Below are 20,028 nucleotides of genomic sequence, written 5' to 3'. Positions count from 1 at the left end.
TTAACATGTATAAATTAATTTATAAAATTTTTCTTATATAAAATTTGTTTGAATATGAGATAGAAGTATTAAGAACTTTTTTATTGACAATCAAGAGTTATATTTGTTAAAGAAATTCTGAAAACACTTTAATCTTACATCTAAACATACATATAACATCTTTAAAAAAAATTACAAATTAATTTATATATAAACTAATTTTAATTTATAAAAAAAAATGTCATAAAAAAGCTTGTCCAAACATATCCCATCCCAATTAAAATTTCATTATTTTATTAGAAATAGATCTAGTCTTATCACTAAAAAAGATAATAATAGGTACAAAGTTTAAATATAATTTAATTAGTATATAAAAATTTGACATGAGATCATCCTTATTTACGTTTGATTGACTGGGAAGTAATGAAGCCTATGTATGACCCAATGCTCATTAACTCCTCCCACTTTTGTTCTTTTTTTATACTAGTCTCATCTGTTTGGTACAAAACTCCTTCTATCTGTGCAGAGAGAGAGAGAGAGAGAGAGTTAATAAGGTTGGATCTTTACCGAGAACAAAATATGAATATGTCATGTTAACTTGACCAGTGACAGAAATATGGCATAAAGGTGTGTAACCCTGGCAGGCCGAGGTTCCAAATTTAGCAAGTAGTGACCAAACACACAGGACTTTTCAGGGGTACCCTCCAATGGGATTCCCTCTCTTTGGTTTAGAAATTTGATGCTATCTTTTCCTTCTATCACTACTCTCTCACCTTATATACTTCACAAAGAAATGTTACACTTTTTTAATTAGTTAAAATTTATTAAAAAAATATAAATTCTGATACATCTCATATCCTATTTAATAATTCTATCATGATTTTATAATTTTCATGACTTGTAATAAAAGTATTAAAAGGAGTGTGTTAGAAAATGCATCCATAGTACTCAACCCTCATCTTTCTTCATATCATCCATTCACTCACAACACATCGCAACTTTTGAGAGACACATACACAAGCCTTTTAGCCTTTTTCATCCATCTTTTAAGATTTTGTTGATATGATTTTTGAGTAAGACAGTTTCTTTTTGAGACACAACATTGCAACCTGGCTGAGGAATCAAAGAAAAGGAGCTAGCTACCTAGGCCAATGAAGAGGAACAGTTTGATGAAAGGCTACACTTACACTTGTGCCAACAAGAGCCCAACAAGAGAGTGCATCCATGTTGTCAACTGCTACAACAAGCACAACCAAATGGCTAAAGAGTGTTGGGAGTGCAGCAGCAACAACAACAACAACTCTCACAGCAATGCAGATCAGGACTATGTGAATGGCTTCCCATGGCCACCAAGATCATACACTTGCAGCTTCTGCAGAAAGGAGTTCAAGTCTGCTCAGGCACTTGGTGGACACATGAATGTTCATAGGAGGGATAGAGCAAGGTTGAGGCAGTCACCCCCAACTGATCAAGCTCAACAAGGCCCTATGCTGAACCTTAACCTTGACCCTTCAACTAACCCTAACAACTCAACCTCATCTTTGTCCATGTTACCATCATCTTCTTCAACTCTCAAACCTGTCACTTGCACATTACCCTTGTTTGTTTCTCCCACTCCTCCTTCACCTTCTTCTGAGTTGAAGAGATCATGGGTTGTTGTGGATGGCATTCTGTTGAACCCTTTCAGCACCAAGACCCCAGAGCAGTCCAAGTCAAAGATTCCAGAATCTTTACCAGCTGGGGTTGGAGAATATGATCATGCTTTTGCCAGGGAAGATGGGTGCAAAGTGTTGAAGAAAGGTGAGATTCTCAGGATGGACTTGGAGATAGGTTTGCCTAGAGATTATGATTTAGATCTGGAGCTTCGTTTGGGTACTACTTACTCCTAGGTCACACGGTTAGGTATGATGAACCACCATCTTTAGTAGTTATCATGTTAGTTTTTCTATGTTAATTTACTAGTTAAGATGTTAAGGTTTGATAGGAAGAGAGAAGATTGAATGGTTGTTATCTGAAGTAGGGTCATATCAAACGGAAATGTATTTATATATACTTACCATCTTCAACATCTTAGCTAGCTAGATTCTATATGTTTATGAAGGCTTTCACTTCCATTACTTAGTTGCATGTGAAAAGCTTCCACTTATCATTTCCTAATCGAACTCCAATGCTATCTCTTGTTTTATGCTAGCTTTTGTCAATTGTCAAGCAGAAGGGAGATTGTTTTTGACGTGCATGAATTAATATCTCATATGTTAATGATATTCTTGTTAATTATATATGGTTTAAGCATTGATCACTGATCTCACCCATTCTTGGATTTTGATCTATAGTTGAATCAAGTTAGAAACTTATACCACCATGAGAGCAAAATCTATTATTAACAAATATAACAACAAAATGGAGGTTTTGAGCAGTTTTTCAATGAAGATAACTGACATTAAACAGGAAATTGAAATTGAGCCTTACAATTACGCATCATGAGGTACTTTTGTAGTAAATTATTTATGTAAAATATTTACTCTGACATTGGGGCATAACATTATTGATACAATTTCCAACACAAACCTCATTATGTCACTGTGCAAACCATGTCCTATTTGGGGCCACTACATTTTAAAGTTAAGATGTTCCAACTCGCATAGCAATGAGTTCGCATAACATAGTTTTTTCATTTGTTTGACTAGCCTCTTCGCCATATTGGGCACTTGGAAAACGATGTGAGAAATTTAGAACAATCACCAAACTTACCAATGATACCATGTGTTTTGTATTGCAGATTTAAGCCTCCCAACGACACTTTGCACGGTGGGACACATACATAATTTGTGTTGAGAAGATAGTTGCTTTTGTTAGAAGTTAGAACCTGATGGGATGAGCTTCTAACTTCCATAAATTGAAATAAATTTTTTCACAAGTTAAAATTTGTTTATAAGAAGAATAAGATTTTGAAAAAATTAATAGAAGAGACCTTCTACAAATTAGTTTATACATAAATTAATTTTAATCGAGAAATTTATTTTATTTTTATTTTTTTTTCTCTTAATAGATTGTTTGGATGGGAAATTTAAATGGAATAATTCATTTATTTGAAGAATTTCAAATTCTTTGAGGTGAAATACCTTGTTTGGATGAGAAATTTATAAGGAATTTGAAATTCAAGCATTTGTGAAGTTCCTTGAAATAGTATAATTTCAAATTCTTTCAAAAGAGTAAGAATTTGAAATTTCTCATATTTTTTTCTTCTTATTCCACTTATATATTTTATCTTATCTCTTATCTCTTCATGTTTTTAATTATTAAATATTCAAAAATTATTTAAAATTATTAAATATTATCTAATATTAATTTTTAAAATTATTAAATATTTAAAATTAGCTAATATTTATTTTTATAAAATTTAAATAAAAAATCTCAACATATAAATATATTTTTAAAATCAATTTTATCATGGTGGAATCAAATTATTATATCCAACCTAACAATTTAAAATTTGAGAAATTTGAATTGATTTATCCAAACAAAATATTTTAAGAATGATAGAAATTGAAATCAAAGTATTTTAAATATCAAGAATTTAAAATTTCTTGAATTTATAAAATTTCTCATCCAAACACACCATAAAGGTTCTTCTAGAGAAATTTATTGAAACCTTAATATATTTATCTGGTTTGTAAGCCATCCAATAAGATGCATGGAACCCCGGAAGAGAGAACAAACAACTTTTCGGAAGGCAAAAATAAAAGCAATATGCAAAAGAAAGAAATGTTAGATATTGAAAAGGCAGAAGGAAACAAAAAGCTGTAAGTTATGACCAGTAATATCTACCTACAGAACAATATCTCACAGAGAGCCAAACAGAGATGTCATTTCATTACAAATGTTGCATGGTTTTGGTACCCCAATTTGATGGCATCCAGTACTCTTTGTATAGCAACACAAACGTGGCCATGTGAGCTTCCAATCTTCACTTCTCATTGGATATTCTCCCAATATTGATGAGGACAATTCGTCTCACTTCTTTGCTCTCCCCTTTTAATTATTTTAAAAATAACGTTACATGTATAATATCATGAAATCAAGATAAAACATACCATAGTATGATATATATAGTTAGCAGATAACCTTCAACCTTAAACACATGCTGTTAATGATTTGATGTCCGATTCATGTATGCATATATAAAATATCTGTCAGAGAGATGATGAACTTTTTAAATAGATGTCAGTAAGATTTAGTGTGCATGTGTTTGATTTTTAATTTCATTCAATTAAATTCACTTTCAATTCAATCCAACACTCTTGTTACTTCTCTATTTAAGTATTGGAATGTGCAAAACTTCAGTTCAACACCATTCAAATGAGTTTCCAAACACATCATTAGTCATTAAATCCCGGTGTTAAAGGAAACCTTGACCAAAAAAGTCAGAAAAACATAACAAATATTTTACCATTTTTTAAAGACATCCAACTCGGTATGCTCAATAAAACCATAGTAATTTTATGCACGGTTATATAAATTAAAAGGCATTAATTATTTCCTTCAATTCAGAACACTTCAATTTTTCAGTAAAATTAGTGGCACTCATTGTAGAAAGTGGAACATGTTTTAAGAAAAAGGTGTCCTTAACCTTCAACATAGATAGTTGTGAGACTGACAAATCATTAACTAGGACACATAAGTGCCCCATTCATAAAATTGAATTGTCTATGTAATGACAAAATGGCAGGTTTCTACTTAATTCTAGATGTCATGTGATGAACTTTTAATTGAATTTTATAGTTGGTGACATTGTGGGTGTGGACTAATCAGTTGAGGAGTGTTTGTAAAGATGTTAGTGTCCTTGAGTCCTGATCAATCTGGAAAATGGTGTGGGGGGTCTCATAGTTCTGTGTAACACTTTGAACTGATCAAGACATAACATTCCATTTAAGGAAAGGCCATCATACCCATTTGACACCCAGACATTGTCGGGAACATATAAGCCATGATATTTGGGAAAGAAAACACCCTCTCAAGAACCCACTAGGACACACATTTATAGAAAAAAAAATTGAAATGGCAAACCATGTTAATTCACACATGAATTGATTGCTTACGTTCTATCATCTCCATGACTCAATCCCATGTCATCACTTTATTTATTTTCTTTCCTTTATATTTTTTTCCTGACATAATCAATGTAGTATCTCAAACCTAAGAGTAATATGAGTTCGTAAGACAACTTCCGCTGATCAAATTTTATTTTAACATAGAGGAATTGAATCGAGAGTACCTGGTGAACTTTTCATGTTAAAGAACAGGTCTTATAACTATTAAGTCAAGAGACTTGATTTCTTTTCTTTAATATTTGACTATTTTGTCCTCTTCCAATTTTACTATTTAAGCCATAACCTTTTGTTTGATATAGATAGATTATAAATAATATAGAAGATGGGTCCCAATCTTCTGTTATATTCGTTATTTTGTGTACATATATATATAGCTCTTTAGATATTGTCCTTGGGCGCAAGACAAAACTTGAAAAATGTGCTAAATTAAGATAACATAGTAACCATACAAGATGAAAAGCTGAAAGAATCAATTCTGTGTGTGAAGAAGCTTGCTGCCTGTAAATATAGGCCTAAGCACATGCATCAATGAAGACCATATACTGCATGATGCTTCTTACATACAGGCCCCAGGTTCTTTTTAACAACAGTCCACTAAGTTGCAAGTACTGAGTAGTCCTTATATATATATACACATGGACTGAAGTTTGGTTGAGCTGTTAAAGATCCCAACATTAATTCAACTTAAAAATGTCTTTTTATATGTATGTTTAACGGAAGACAATTTTGTTAGCTTTGGATAGTGTGTATGCTGGAAACCGGGTAGGGTACCTTCCTCCTTTCCTCTTTAGCAAGTTCCAAAGTCCTCAAAGCATGAAGTACTTGCAATGAAACCCGATGCTCAAGGAGTATCATTATTGCATGTATTTAGGGTAGAGTTTTTTGTATGTACATTATGGTTAGGCCTTCTTTTGTATGAGAGAAATATGTTACTTTTCGCTTATGGTAACAATGAAAACGTTTATTCAATAGTAATAAGCCGTATAAAACGTTTATTCACTAGGTTCTTAATGTTTAATCTTAACTAATTTGAAATAACCGGCTTAAATTAAAAAATATAAATAAAATTATTATATATTATCATTGTTCTCACTTAACTTATTATTATTATCATCATTATTAACATTGTATTACATCATTATTATTATCATTACTATTATCATCATCGTCAATAATGATAATAATAGTGGTGATAATACTGATAATAATGGTAATAATGATAGATATTGATTATAACGACAAAAATAATAGAAACAACTATAATAATAATAATATATAATAATTTTATTTGTAATATTTTAATTTAAGTCGTTTATAATGATAAAAATTTTTTTATAAAATTATAAAATATGAATGACAAAAAGTGTAATTAAACATGAAAGAAAAGGTTCCTACATCGCATGGCATTAGTTGTAATCTTCCAATGTCACGGATGACAAATATAAGCATATTGAAGTACTAACTTTTATTTCTCTTATATTCCACTTATAAAGAAATATAGTAGATAAAGAAAGCTATCACGTGCAAATTTGAGTTGAAGGTTTATAGGATGGTGTTATATTCAGTGATGGTATATATTGTTGCATACACTATTTTTTCTCTGAACACTTTTAACTTTGGTACTTATGTTCCCACAAGAGTACCATGCTCTTGCCTCTTAATATCATGTCCATTAATTTATGGAATAAGTGGGTGTGATTGTCGTCAAAAGTTTCCTCTTCAAGAATTGATTGACTATGACTGATGAGGATGAGGGTATATATCAATATTAAAAAGTATTATTTTGAAAGTGTAATTCATTGGCACTTTTGTTCTCCAAAGCATTAACATTCAAAAAAGATCTCCACAGGTATAAAACGAACGAGACACATGTTGAAACTAGTTGTTAGTTTATTATCGATAAAGTTAATCCTTGTATCTACGTGACACATTATTTGTTAATGTAGCAACAAAGGGTGCACATGTGGATAATACATGACATGTATGGATGATTAACACGTGGATAGATAATGCATGACATGCATAAATGAGTGACACCTGACAATTCAGTCAATTGAATTAAAATGAAAGTTAAGTTTTTCAATTTTTTTTTATACAATTTCACTAAATTTTAAATCCTAAATTTTATTAATAAATGTATTACTGTTAAATTCAATTGTGGTAGTTGAAAAATTTATGAGAAGATAAATTAAAAAAAACTATATTGAAAAATAAAAACATCAAACATTTTAAAAAATAAATAAATGTTAAAACTGCAGTTATGTTACGTAAAAATGAGGAAATTCCTCAAATTTTTTTCTCTTACCTTTTTACCCCCACACTTTGAAAAATGCCTTCCTCAAGATAGAACACTTCTATTTCTATACGTTGTATTCGGGCAGAGTGCATATAAGTGTAACTTTATTTCTATACTTTGAATTTATTACTTAAAAAAAACAATACTTCTTCAATATGGTTCAAGATCACTAATTGACAAAGAATTAAATATCTCTTTTGCCTGCGTTTATTGATGTGTATGAATGATTCACTGCAACACCACGTTTACTGATTTGTTGCCAACTATTTTGGTGTCTATTTATACATCATCATTGCAATGGGGGTGTTTGGCGTTTCCAAGATGATTGTTGAAAGCAACAGCCTGCAAATGCAAATATGCAAATGCAGGTGGTAAGTGCTCATCATGAAAATCATCAACAATTATGTCTCTTGGACATCAGCTTGGATTGCATATAGTTTGGTAGTTAATATTGTGGTTCCATTTTTATTTTAACTTTTCACAGCTGAAGTGAGATAAGTTTGGTAATTCATTTTACTGTTAACAAAATATTTTGAAAATATATGTATATTAAAAGCTAGATACTAAAATAAGAATTTAACATAAATGTACTCAGTTTAAAAAAAATTAAAATCACAATGTGAACTAATAAAAAATTGGCTTTGACTAACAAAGGAAAAAAAGACACTATATGCTTTTGATAAATAAATAAAATAAAATAAAAGCTGTAGATATTATTAATAAAGTGTACAATTTTTTTTACACATTTGTTTCCTATTTCATTCTTAAGAGAGATCCATTAATAGAAAAAAAAAAAAGTTAGAATATGAAATAGGAGTATAAAATGTTGACATAAAAGACTATATCCTTGTTATAGAGTTATTGACGTAAATTTTAGTATAACTATTATAAAAATTAACAATTTTATTATAAGATAGTTTGCAATCAGTTGATTGTATAAAAGATCTCTATACTATTAGGGAGTCTGGTATGCAAAAATTTTTACTTCCCAAAAATCTGAATATGAAAATGCTAATTTCTCATGTTTAGTTTATCTTCTAAAAACTAACATTCCTAGAAAACATTTACAAAATTTTTACCAAATTATTCTTATGAAAATAGGAGAGAATCTAACATTCATGAGTTAAAGAAAATGTTTTACTATGATAAAAATATTACGCTACCTTAATTTATCAGATTAATGCAGTAAAAATGTTTATTCTCAGGTAGAATTTATAAATATAAACATTCTAAAAAACATTTATAACCATCTAAACAAATTTATCATTCTAAAAAGTCATGATTCTAAGGATTTATAATTTCCGAAAATCATGATTATCAAACCAAATTTTTTTTACCGTATACCAAACGTCCCCTTTGTACATGTATTATTTATTCTAAAATTAATTATTTTTAATATAAAAAAATAACAAATAACCTTATCAATAGCATCATATTTTTGGTCGAGGCAAATAGTCGTAGTTATCTTGAGTCTTGACTTTGCATTGAGTACAATAACCGTGTATAGCTTCGCCTTGAGTACAAATAACCATATCAGTCATATCATATTGTTGAGTTTTCTTTATAAATTCAAAGGAATTGATAGTGGCCAACAAAATGTCATTATTTAACATGTCGTATCTTCGATGGTATGCTTCTCGAAAAGATTACAATATATAAGGCATACAATATGGACATCTAATCTGTTGCATACCTAAAAAATGTGTTTCAACTAGTTTCTTGGAAAGCAGGAATGCATCTGTCGAGTTACATTCCATCCAGAAAACTACAGTGTGGGAGGTTAGGCTTTATGACTAGGCCCACGTTGATGGGATATTGGGACCAACTACTGTACCAATAGAAGATGAATCATAACAATAACAAATGCATCTGGGCAAAATATTCTTTTCCATTTGCATATGTCCATACTAATAAGGTGCAACTAACATAATGTAGAAGAAAAAAAAAAGGGGGGGGGGGGGGGGGGCAGATGTAGGCAGCGGGAAGGTCCCATATTGCCGTAAGGCAAAAATCACTACATAGTGTTTATCAGAGTAGACATTCGTTTAAGGCTGGAGATACAGGCTTCTCAACTGTAACTTAGTAATGTTCATACCGAATAAAACAAAATGTTAATACCAAGAAGTCATTTATTTATAATTGCAACATTAGATTAGTAAACCGGTAGGCTCAGCTTGGTAAATGATTGTTAGTATAATATCATAGTTCTCTTGTCCTCCCTCCTCTATCATGAGAGACATCAATAAAACATTCAGACTCGGTAAATATTTTCTTTAACAAGGTTCAGAGTAATGAGATTGTTGGCATTGTCATGCAATACAACTGAAAATTAACCCAATATTTTTATACAGAAGATAAACCTGTGGCTTTGCATCATAACTTCAGTCAGAATTATTTGTCAATTACTCAATTTCCTATGAGCCTCTTCTACTGATTCTGCAAGATGGAATGATGGGGTATCAGTTTTGTGGAGTTGAGCAGCTTGATAAATTTCATCCAGTTACTAAGTTAGATTTTTTGTTACTTACTAGATGAATCTAATTTGATGTGCCATTTCAATTGAGTTAGCAATAGCATCTTCGTATTGAATGTGAACTTTTAAAGAAGCTAATTGATGTTAGACTTGACTTTTCAGTAGATAATAGGTTTAGAACAAACATGGCAGGAAAAACAATGATATTAAATAGCAAATGCATCGGGGCAAGATAAACAATGAAAAACATTGGCCAAATGGCAGTAAAAAAAATCATAGAGGTTTAATTAACCACCAAACCAGGTAATTGCAGATTTTCCACTTTCCTGGTTTTGGGGGGAAAGGACTCAGGCACAGGAGTGCAAGGAGTCCAAAGACAGACAGTAACACAGCTTGGACACAACCCAGCAGAGAGAATAAAAAGAACCATTGGTTCCCAGAAAATAAGAAACGAAACAAAGGGAATTAATACTTTCTTGGAAGAAACAAAGTGACCATTGACCAACTTGACTTGGAGTTTACGGTTTAAGTGTTACTAAATACCCATAAAACACAGTTTGGAAAAATAATAAGCTAAATAGCCCTTTTTGTTCCCCTATAATTTTCAATCCATGAATTGTCTGTCAATCTATAAATCCATAATTTTAGTCTCCCCAATTTTGGTCTAACAGTTACAGTCCATTTGTTGAACATTAAAATTGTAATGTTGATGATAATCTGACATTAAATGAGTGACAATTAACATCTAAAAATAATAAGGTTAAATTATGCTCTTATTACCTCTATAAAATGACCAAAAAAAGATAAAAATGGGGTAAAAACAAAGACCAAAAGTGTATTTTAGCAAGAATATTAATTGTCATGTTATTTACTAAGGGTGTGTCTGGTCCAAAGTTGGGGGGGGGGGGGGGGGGAGGGAGGGGAGGGGTTTTAATGGAGGGGATGAGAAGGAAGGGAAAGGGATGAATTATAAATTTTGTTTGGCTGAAAGGAGGGGAGGAGAGGTAGCTCTTTTCTTGTTTGGTTCACAAGTAAAAAGGGATTTTAAAAACTAATTTACTTTTGTATCCTTATAATTTTAAATTTGATAACATAAATAAAGATATTATAGATTTTAGATATTATATTAAAAATGCTTTAAAATCCCTTCCCTCCTTTCCAAATTCCCCAATACTGGAGGAGAGCTAAAATTAGGTTAGGAGAGATTTCGCTCCCCTTTCCTCCTAAAAATTGAACCAAACAAGAAAAGTTTTTAAAAATCTCTCTCCTCCATTCTCCTCCAACCAAAACACCAAGTCTCAGGTCATAGTCAATATCACACTTTTAACAATCAAAGAATGAACACCTGATGATTGAACCAGAATTGCAGATTAGGGAGATTAAAACTATAGATTGAATATTATAGGGGACCAAATTGTAATTTAGCCAAAATAATAAAAGGAAGACAAATTTGTCTTCCCAAATTACCTAAAAATGACTCACACAACCTTTTCTTTCAAAATTTGAAATGAACCTCAAAGTAATCTTTCCAGCCTATGGCTAAAACCAACAAGTCAAATTCCCAGCCTATAGAAAAATCCAAAATATTTGATGCATCTTTTTTAATAGTTTGAAGAACCATAACCCACACATTCTGAATTTGTTATAAAGTCCAGCGGCATGTTGATATTCAGATAATTATTCAATCAACAATTCTCTCCGAAAAATTAACACTAGTTATTTGGATAAACAATGACGATTCTGCCAAATACCATACCACTCTCTACATTGATGCGCCTTTGAGGAACCATAATCTGGTAAATCTAAATGTGTAATAAAATCTAGCAGTATGTTCACATTCTGAATAACTCAATCAAAGTATGAAGTCCTTCAGCTTGTTGGCAATGAAATAATAAACAAAGGACAATTCATCCACCAATTCAAAATTTCCTTACAACTCATCACTCTTTCCACTACAATTCCTTTTCGTTTTCCCCAGCAAGCAATGCCACATATCCATTGCCTAACCTAACAAAACCTCACATTCACAATCCCAACGGTAATAATAACTTATATTATAAATAATAATAATCAAGCTAAGGAGAAAAGCTACAACTGCATAATACACTTGATTTGATGCAAAAATCGCCGTCTCACAACCACCGATCAAATCGAAACAGTCCAGGTTGCAATAACAATAGAAACCCTAACCTTTATTTGAGAGTTTTGGGAACGGCCACAGATTCCGACGAATTATGCGTCTCCACGACTTGCTGCTGCTGCTGCTGCTGCTGCCGGATGACGGTGTTCCTCTCGTATTCGCGCCACTTGTTGATTGCGGCGGTGCAGATCACTGAAACGTACGGTTCGTTAAATTCGATGCAAGTGATGAACAAAAAAAGGTGCGTGAGAGAGAGAGAGTATTGGATTACCTGCGGCGCCGACGAAGTAGACGAGACGGAGGAGCTTGGGGCCGGCAGGGCCGGAATATTCTTCTCCGGTCATGTCTCTGCGCCGCCGGTGAGTGCTTCCTTCTTCCCACTTCTTCGCTACTAACTTCAACTTCTCTTTCAGTGACTATCTTCGCCCTTCACGCTTCAACCCTGTGAAACACTACAAGTTCTATAACCTCCTTATTTAATTATTATTCTAGTGAATTGCATTTTAATTTTATAAACAATATATGGAATAAACACTATTTTTATAATTTAATAATCAATATAATTATTAAATAATATTTCAAAATTATAAACATGTTATACTTTATTTTTTTTTTGAATAATATATATATATATATATATATATATATATATAACTTACAACAACCCGCACATCACTCAACTAGCCGAGCTACATTGACTTATTTTAGTATGAATAATAAATCTTTTAATATGCACCATTTACTTCTAATTTTCAGCAATTGTTATTAAATTTAAGACCTTAAAAAAATGAAAATGAAATTTTTTACGAGAAAAATTGAAATTGATTATAAGATTGTTTAAATTTTAGTTCATTCTTGAAAAGACTAATATACTTTATAAAATAATCATTGCACTATTATTTATATTTATATATTTTATAATGAAATGAAAAAAAAAATATTTCCTCCCGTACCTTTAAAATTTAAATAAAGGAAAAAAGGAAAAAAAATTATAGCAAATTAGAATCAAATGAAAAAGAAAAGTTAAATCTAATTTTATGGAAGAGCATGGACCAATGGTCCAACCACTAGAACTATGACAAGGAAATTACTAAAATATTTGATTACTTTAGAGCTTGGTAGGTTCAATGGGTTTGGTGGGCCTAGGGTACTCTTCACATGAGCTTTGCATTGACCACCACCTTTATTGTGTTCTTGAGTAGTGTAAGATTTAATAATTTTAGTCTTGTATTTTGGACCTCTAGTATAGGAGTTTTGTGTCTTAGGCTTAATAGGCCTAGTTTTGGGCTTCATAGGCCTTTGAACTTTTGGTACCCAATATGAGACTCATTTTAATCCTTGTAACTTTTCCTTTTGATTGTATTTGGTTGGCCATTATATTTAGATCATTAGAATAGAAACATGAAAGGAATATTTAAATAGGCTAATTAGACAAAACTAAGTTTAATTTGAAAGTCATTTAAGTTGCATTTGAGTCACATGTTTTTCACCATTAGTAGCTGAACATGTGCACACTCAAATCAACCTTAAATACTTGCCAAATTAAACTTAGATGCATGGGAGCACCAAGATTCACGGCCAAGCACATGTGGGCTAAAAATTTGAATTCAAATCTAGGCTCCAAATGTGGTGCTTTGAACCTTGGCGCCAACTTGCTCCATTTCCGTGCCTATATAAGTTTTTTTCCTTCATTCATGTATTCACTTTTGATCATAGAGAAATCTGAAATATTCATTCAACCATTTTCTCTCCTATAGTCACCAAAGTGCTTAACTTAGCTTTAGGGATTCTACTCCTTCTAAAGCCATCCGTAGGCAATTATCTTGCTCTCCGAGCTTGAACACTTCTTTCTAAGATTTGAATCACCAAATCTAGTCTTCTTCACTTACTTTCTTCGGAATCAAGGTCTCAAGGATAAGATCGTTTGCGAATTCAAGCAATGAAGATACAATACTCCATCTCACCTACTTGGCTCCATCATAATTTAATAATGTTTAATATTAGTGTACAAATTATAAACATACAAAAAATATTTTGAATATAACTTTTAAAATATTATAATAATAAAGATAAAAATTTGGTTAAATACGTCTTTTGGTCCCTTACAATGTTTTTTTGTTTCAATTTAGTCCCACTTTAATTTTTGGTCTCAATTTGGTCCCCAATAACTTAAATTAGTGCAATTTGGGACTTCCGTCTAAATGATTTAGACGGAGTTAACTGTTGGCCACGTGACATCTACGTGGATGCCACGTGGATGCGCACGTGGACGCCAAAATTTTTGAAAAAACCTGAAACCAGAACGGCCCGTTCTGAAACCAGAATGTCTGTTCTGAAACCAGATCGGGCCGTTCTGATTTTAGAACGGGGCGTTCTGGTTTTAGAACGGGCCGTTATGAATTTAGAACGGCTCGTTCCAGAACGCCATGCTTTTTATTATTATTTTTATTATATCTATATTAATAAATATATAATAAATATAAAATACAATAAATTAATATTCTTTTATGAATAAAACTAAAAAAAAATCAAATAAGATAAGACCTTCCAAAATATTTCTTTGATTTGAATTTATCTAGTTCAAAATCTTGACTAAAATGCCGCAATGTATTTCAAAAATTGAAAATAAAATTCAGGGTTTAGGGGTACCTCCTCAAGAACAGGTTGTTATTGTTGGGTACATCGTCAATGACTTTAAGGAAAAACACTGTTTCGTTTTATCCTTGACTGTATAGTGTCAATTTGGTAGTAAGTGGTTCACTCCAGTTTGACTAACAATGAAATAAAACTTGTTACCATTGTCCTTAGTGATACACTGCATCATCCTTAATAATATACTGTATAGCCCAAATGTTTAGCGATTGAAGTTATTAATCCTCATTAACAATATTACTAAATCTAGTGTTTGAAATGCTTTGTATTTTTCCTATAAAAAAAATGTTTTGTATTTTGGTTTTTTTTGTGCACGAAATTCTGGACCAGAACGGCTCGTTTTGAAACTAGAACGGCCCGTTCTGGTTATACTGTTGATGTGTTAATTTTGGACCTGGAACGGCCCGTTCCAGGTGCAAATTTTACACACCAATAATGTAACTAGAACGAGCCGTTCTGGTTTCAGAACGGGCCGTTCTGGTTACAGGTGTATTCAAGTATTTTTGGATCCACCTACGTGGCACCTATGTGGCATCTACGTGGCATCCACCTGACATTCACGTGACCACCAGTTAACTCCGTTTAAATCATTTAGACGGAAGTCCCAAATTGGAACGATTTAAATTATTGAGGACCAAATTGAGACTAAAAATTAAAGTAAGACTAAATTGAAAAAAAAAACATTATAAGGTACTAAAAGAGGTATTTAACCTAAAAAATTTTTAGCATGCAAGCATCTTAGTATACAAAATTATACTATCGATACATTTTAATTAAATTCATTTCATTTTAAAACTTGATTTCATTCTATTTCATTTTTCAGTTTTTACCCAGCCAATTTTTTTTTCAACTATAATTAATGGTCAACATATCTTCTACACCCAAAATTTCCATCACACCATATTCAGTATTCACCCTTTTTTCCCATTTGACCAATTTCCATTATACAGACACGTCACTCTTCAACGCATTCCACTAGGCGTGTCCAAACGACGACGTTTCCCCCGTTCGTAACCAGGGCAAGAACCCCTTCGCCCTTCAGATTACGCCACCGCTACTACGCCGTAGCCGCCGGCGAACGATTTCTGGGTCTTCTGTTTCCACCTCAAAGTTCCGATCTTTACCCTCAACATGGCGAAGGAAACAAGTTCAAAATTGAACATCGCAATAATTCACCCAGATCTTGGCATAGGTAGAGTAACCAATTTCCCCATAGCTTTCCATTCTATTCAAATAAAAACCAACAATTTTCTGGGATTTCCTTTAATTTGATATATGTTTTTTAAACTTTTTTGGTTTGGTGAAGCAATGTTTTGCTATGTAGTTCTTCCCATGACCTTGTGATTGTTTTTGTAGGTGGAGCTGAGAGGTTAATTGTGGATGCTGCTGTTGAACTTGCATCACATGGCCATAAAGTTCATGTTTTTACTGCACATCATGACAAAAATAGATGCTTTGAGGAGACTGTTGCTGGTGAATCTCTTTCTCTATATATCGGGATTGGATCAATTGGCTTGAGGAGTCAAACTTTTGCTTACACCTGATAACTTTCTATACAGCACGAAATTACTCAATTCAGCTGGTGAATTGAAAAATTATGAACTAGATCAAGTTTATAATGTTTCATGCAGATTAAAAATTTAATTGCTACTTCATCATACAACTTAAAATATAATTAAATCTTCATGGCTGGATAATCTACAAACAAATGTTCAATTTATGTGAAATTTGTAATACATTATGAGAAAGATAGTATCAAATAATTTAACAGATGTATTGATGAATTTTGTGGTGTAAATACAAAAGTTTGACACCTGGTGTCAATTGATCTTTCTCCCATATATAATATGTATTTATGTTGCACATTACATTTCTGTTCTTTATAAATAAACAGAATTGCCATTAAGACATAGTTTTGACTTGTGATTTTTTCAGGTACCTTTCCGGTTACTGTGTATGGTTCCTTTCTTCCCCGGCATATATTCTACCGTCTTCATGCATTGTGTGCATACCTTCGGTGCCTATTTGTTGCTTTCTGTGTACTTTTCATGTGGCATTCATTTGATGTTATCCTGGCAGATCAAGTCTCTGTAGTTATTCCCATCTTGAAACTTAAAAGGTCGTCTAAGGTAGCCATAGAGAAGGGAAAGGAAATCATATGTGAATTTAAGTTTTGATGTCTTTAATTCTTAGTTGTTTGATTTTCTTTGGTAGGTTGTATTCTACTGTCATTTTCCAGACTTGTTGCTGGCTCAACATTCAACTTTCATTAGGAGGATGTATAGAAAACCGATAGATTATGCGGAAGAAATAACAACTGGTTTGACTTTTTATCCTTGCTTTAATTGTTTTTTTACTCTGAATGCTGTTTCTATCGAGTATGCTGAATCATGCATCTTATTAAACTTTGCTAAATTGCAGGAATGGCTGATTTGATACTTGTTAACAGCAACTTCACTGCATCTACTTTTGCAAATACTTTTAAGCATCTAGACGCTAAAGGAATTCGACCAGCTGTTCTATATCCAGCAGTTAATGTGGATCAGTTCAACGAACCCAGTTCCCTGAAGTAAATGACATGTTTGTAGATATATGGTTGACACTTTACAAGATTATGCATGTAGCTTATTTTTGTATCTAATTTTATATTTTTTATTTAAAGAATCATAGTCTTAATTTGTAGTGTTTCCTCTGCTGTAGGCTGAATTTTCTTTCCATCAATCGCTTTGAAAGGAAAAAGAACATACAATTAGCAATTTCAGCTTTTGCCATGCTTCACTCAACTGAAGGAGTTCTGAAGCACAAGGATATTACTAATGCTTCTTTGACTATTGCAGGTGAGCATGTTTTGCTTATAGCTTTGTGTTTTTGATGCTAAATATTATGGTTATGTTATGTGCATTACTAATTGCCATGGGACAGGAGTATCTGTCCTGAATTCCTGATGTTTGTTCCTCATACCAGAGTTTGGTACAGTGGTGTCCTTTTTCTTTTTCTTTTTTCAAAATATAAAATATTATTTTAAATGAAAGCTTTGTTTGGTTTGTAATTAAGTTTCAAAACTCTTCTATTCTCTTTCTATCCTTTCAAGGGATTTTGTTATGCAGAATCTGCTCAATCTTGCTGTTTGTATGTAAATTAGTGTGACTTTGTGGTGCAATCATTTGTCAAACAGGTGCATTATCTGGGATTTGTCAGTGTTTCATGTTGAACCATTTCATAATTGTCATGGAAAGTGCATTAAGTTTATTTTCTATTATAATTACTTAACTAAAAATGAGTATATATAATACGATGACAGAAAGTTCATTTATTTAACTTTTAAGTTTAATTCCATCAAATGAGAAGTGGAATGCATGGTTATGACAAGGCTACAAATTTTATTTGTTCAAGAATTAGATCTTCAGATTGCTTTAAAGAAGGCAATTTGGGTCATGTGATAATATGCTCATTTGGTTTGGTTATCACTACAAGTCATCAGCTTTTCTCTAGGATAGTTAATAACATAATATTTCAGAGAAAATGTTGATGTTATTATTCGATATAACATGGGACCAGTCTGTAACTTACAATAGCACACATTTATTTATCTGGCAATGAAATGTGTTCATTCAAATTTTGATCAGAAAACAATGATAAAATATTATTGAAAGGCATTTAATACTTGTTAATGATATGATTAAAACACTTTTCACTAAGCTGTCTGGATGTGATTCATTAGTATTTGCTGATAAAAATTGGCCATAAATTGCAAGGAACCAAGCACTCTATTGTGCAAGTTTGTGGGATCAATATACATGAACGTCTTCCTTGTATTTAAAGTGATAAAAAAAAATTTATTAAAAATCTTTGGATGTTTCAGTATTTATCATGACTATTGTAAGTTTATGGTACCTGTTGATTCATTAGTATAAAAATTAATAGTGTAAAATTTGGTTAGACTTGGAAAAGGTTGAGAGAAAGGAATTTATTGATTTCCTCCATAGTTATATTTGAAGGCCTTGTTATGGCATTTTGCTTCACTTTATAAATGTATTTTCTTGGTATAACTTCTGGGTCTTAAGTTTGAAATTTGAACGACCCACACATGACAAATTCATTTCATTCTGAAGCATTTGTGTACATGCAATTTGAGTAAAAACCCTGATTTCATATATTGTTCCAGGTGGCTTTGACAAACGGTTGAAGGAGAATGTGGAGTACTTAGAAGAGCTTAAAGATTTAGCTGAAAAGGAAGGAGTCTCTGATAAAATAAGATTTATCACATCTTGCCCTACAGCTGAAAGAAATGCACTTCTTTCAGAATGCCTGTGTGTCCTTTACACACCGAAGGTATATGAAACCATGCAAATTATGATTCTTTGCAATTGGTTGAAATTGAATGAAGAAAAAGAGTTTTACATAAAGATCTTTGATGCAGGATGAGCACTTTGGCATTGTTCCTTTGGAGGCAATGGCTGCTTATAAACCTGTTATTGCATGCAATAGTGGTGGTCCCGTGGAGTCCATTAAGAATGGTGTAACAGGTTTCCTTTGTGATCCTACACCACAAGAGTTTTCTTTAGCAATGGCTAAGCTCATAACTGATCTTCAAGGAGCAGAAAAAATGGGCAGAGAAGCTAGGAGGCATGTTGTTGAGTCATTCTCTACCAAATCATTTGGCCAGCATCTAAATAGGTATCTAGTTGATATTCATAGGGGAAAGGAGGACTAAGTTTAACATTGGTTTGCGTGATTTTGCCCTCAAATTGTTAACTGCTATTGGTGACCATTCAACTTGCTGTTCAGGTTTTAGTTGGCTTAGTTAACGTAACTATTTGCTTACAAGTTCTATTTTCAAGATAATTTTTTATTTTATACCAATATACCATGTACATCTGAATTACAGAGATGATAAGATGTTCAATGTTCTGAGGCAAGCAATGTAGGGTATTTTCTGACAATACAAGGTATTTCAAAGATGAGAAATGATAGCAACACAAATTCTAATCCAATATTTTGAAGCTTTTACTAATAGTTGAAATTTATTAAAAATTACTAATTTTTATGGATCTCATTTTTTATTTAATGAGTTTTCATTTGCGATGTTGTAGTTTTTAATAAATTTTAACAAGCAAGTTGCTAACACTTTTCTCTTCAAAGTTTATAGAAGCTAAAAAGTATGTTCGGTTTAAGAAAAAAAAATTAGATGAGATAATTTTAGGTTGTGTACAAACTTTTTCCCCCTTTAATTAAAATCTTCTTTAGTCTTAATGTGCATGAATTAAAAAATGTTTAATAGATGTAAATTTAAACTTAAAAAGTTCTATTTAATATCTTATTATTTTAATTCTGTTATTTTATTTTTGTAAAATTAAGTGAATAGCTGATGGATAAA

At 32.0% G+C, this 20,028-nt stretch overlaps 3 protein-coding genes across 6 annotated transcripts; 2 read left to right on the top strand and 1 right to left on the bottom strand.

The window, feature by feature from the left end:
• The first annotated feature begins 671 nt into the window (after nt 1-671).
• Nucleotides 672-3,194, top strand: LOC109811960 (transcriptional regulator SUPERMAN). The gene has a single exon (XM_020375818.3). It carries the CDS (start codon nt 1,131-1,133, stop codon nt 1,866-1,868), a length of 738 nt encoding a protein of 245 aa, XP_020231407.1. The 5' UTR covers nt 672-1,130; the 3' UTR covers nt 1,869-3,194.
• Nucleotides 3,195-9,629: 6,435 nt separating this feature from the next.
• Nucleotides 9,630-12,457, bottom strand: LOC109811939 (uncharacterized). 4 transcript variants are annotated; one of them, XM_020375786.2, is made up of 3 exons: nt 12,271-12,456; nt 12,050-12,191; nt 9,630-9,822 (listed from the first exon to the last, which is right to left on the bottom strand). In XM_020375786.2, the coding sequence occupies exons 1-2, from the start codon at nt 12,341-12,343 to the stop codon at nt 12,052-12,054; spliced, it is 213 nt and encodes a 70-aa protein (XP_020231375.1). In that variant the 5' UTR covers nt 12,344-12,456; the 3' UTR covers nt 9,630-9,822; nt 12,050-12,051. The 4 variants fall into 4 exon arrangements, with proteins under 4 accessions (XP_020231375.1, XP_020231377.1, XP_020231376.1 ...); XM_020375788.3 differs by lacking the exon at nt 9,630-9,822 and adding an exon at nt 11,718-11,866 and having other exon boundaries at nt 12,271-12,457; XM_020375787.3 differs by lacking the exon at nt 9,630-9,822 and adding an exon at nt 11,718-11,861 and having other exon boundaries at nt 12,271-12,457.
• A 3,095-nt stretch (nt 12,458-15,552) lies between these two features.
• Nucleotides 15,553-19,574, top strand: LOC109811934 (UDP-Glycosyltransferase superfamily protein). Its single transcript, XM_020375780.3, has 8 exons — nt 15,553-15,843; nt 16,008-16,124; nt 16,587-16,780; nt 16,866-16,971; nt 17,073-17,220; nt 17,352-17,488; nt 18,817-18,983; nt 19,072-19,574. The coding sequence occupies exons 1-8, from the start codon at nt 15,783-15,785 to the stop codon at nt 19,363-19,365; spliced, it is 1,224 nt and encodes a 407-aa protein (XP_020231369.1). The 5' UTR covers nt 15,553-15,782; the 3' UTR covers nt 19,366-19,574.
• Nucleotides 19,575-20,028: the final 454 nt, after the last annotated feature.

Source organism: Cajanus cajan, chromosome 10, assembly GCF_000230855.2.
Source record: "Cajanus cajan strain Asha chromosome 10, NIPB_CcT2T_4, whole genome shotgun sequence".
In the NCBI taxonomy this organism is placed as follows: domain Eukaryota; kingdom Viridiplantae; phylum Streptophyta; class Magnoliopsida; order Fabales; family Fabaceae; genus Cajanus; species Cajanus cajan.
This window is presented reverse-complemented; position numbering and strand designations above follow the sequence as displayed.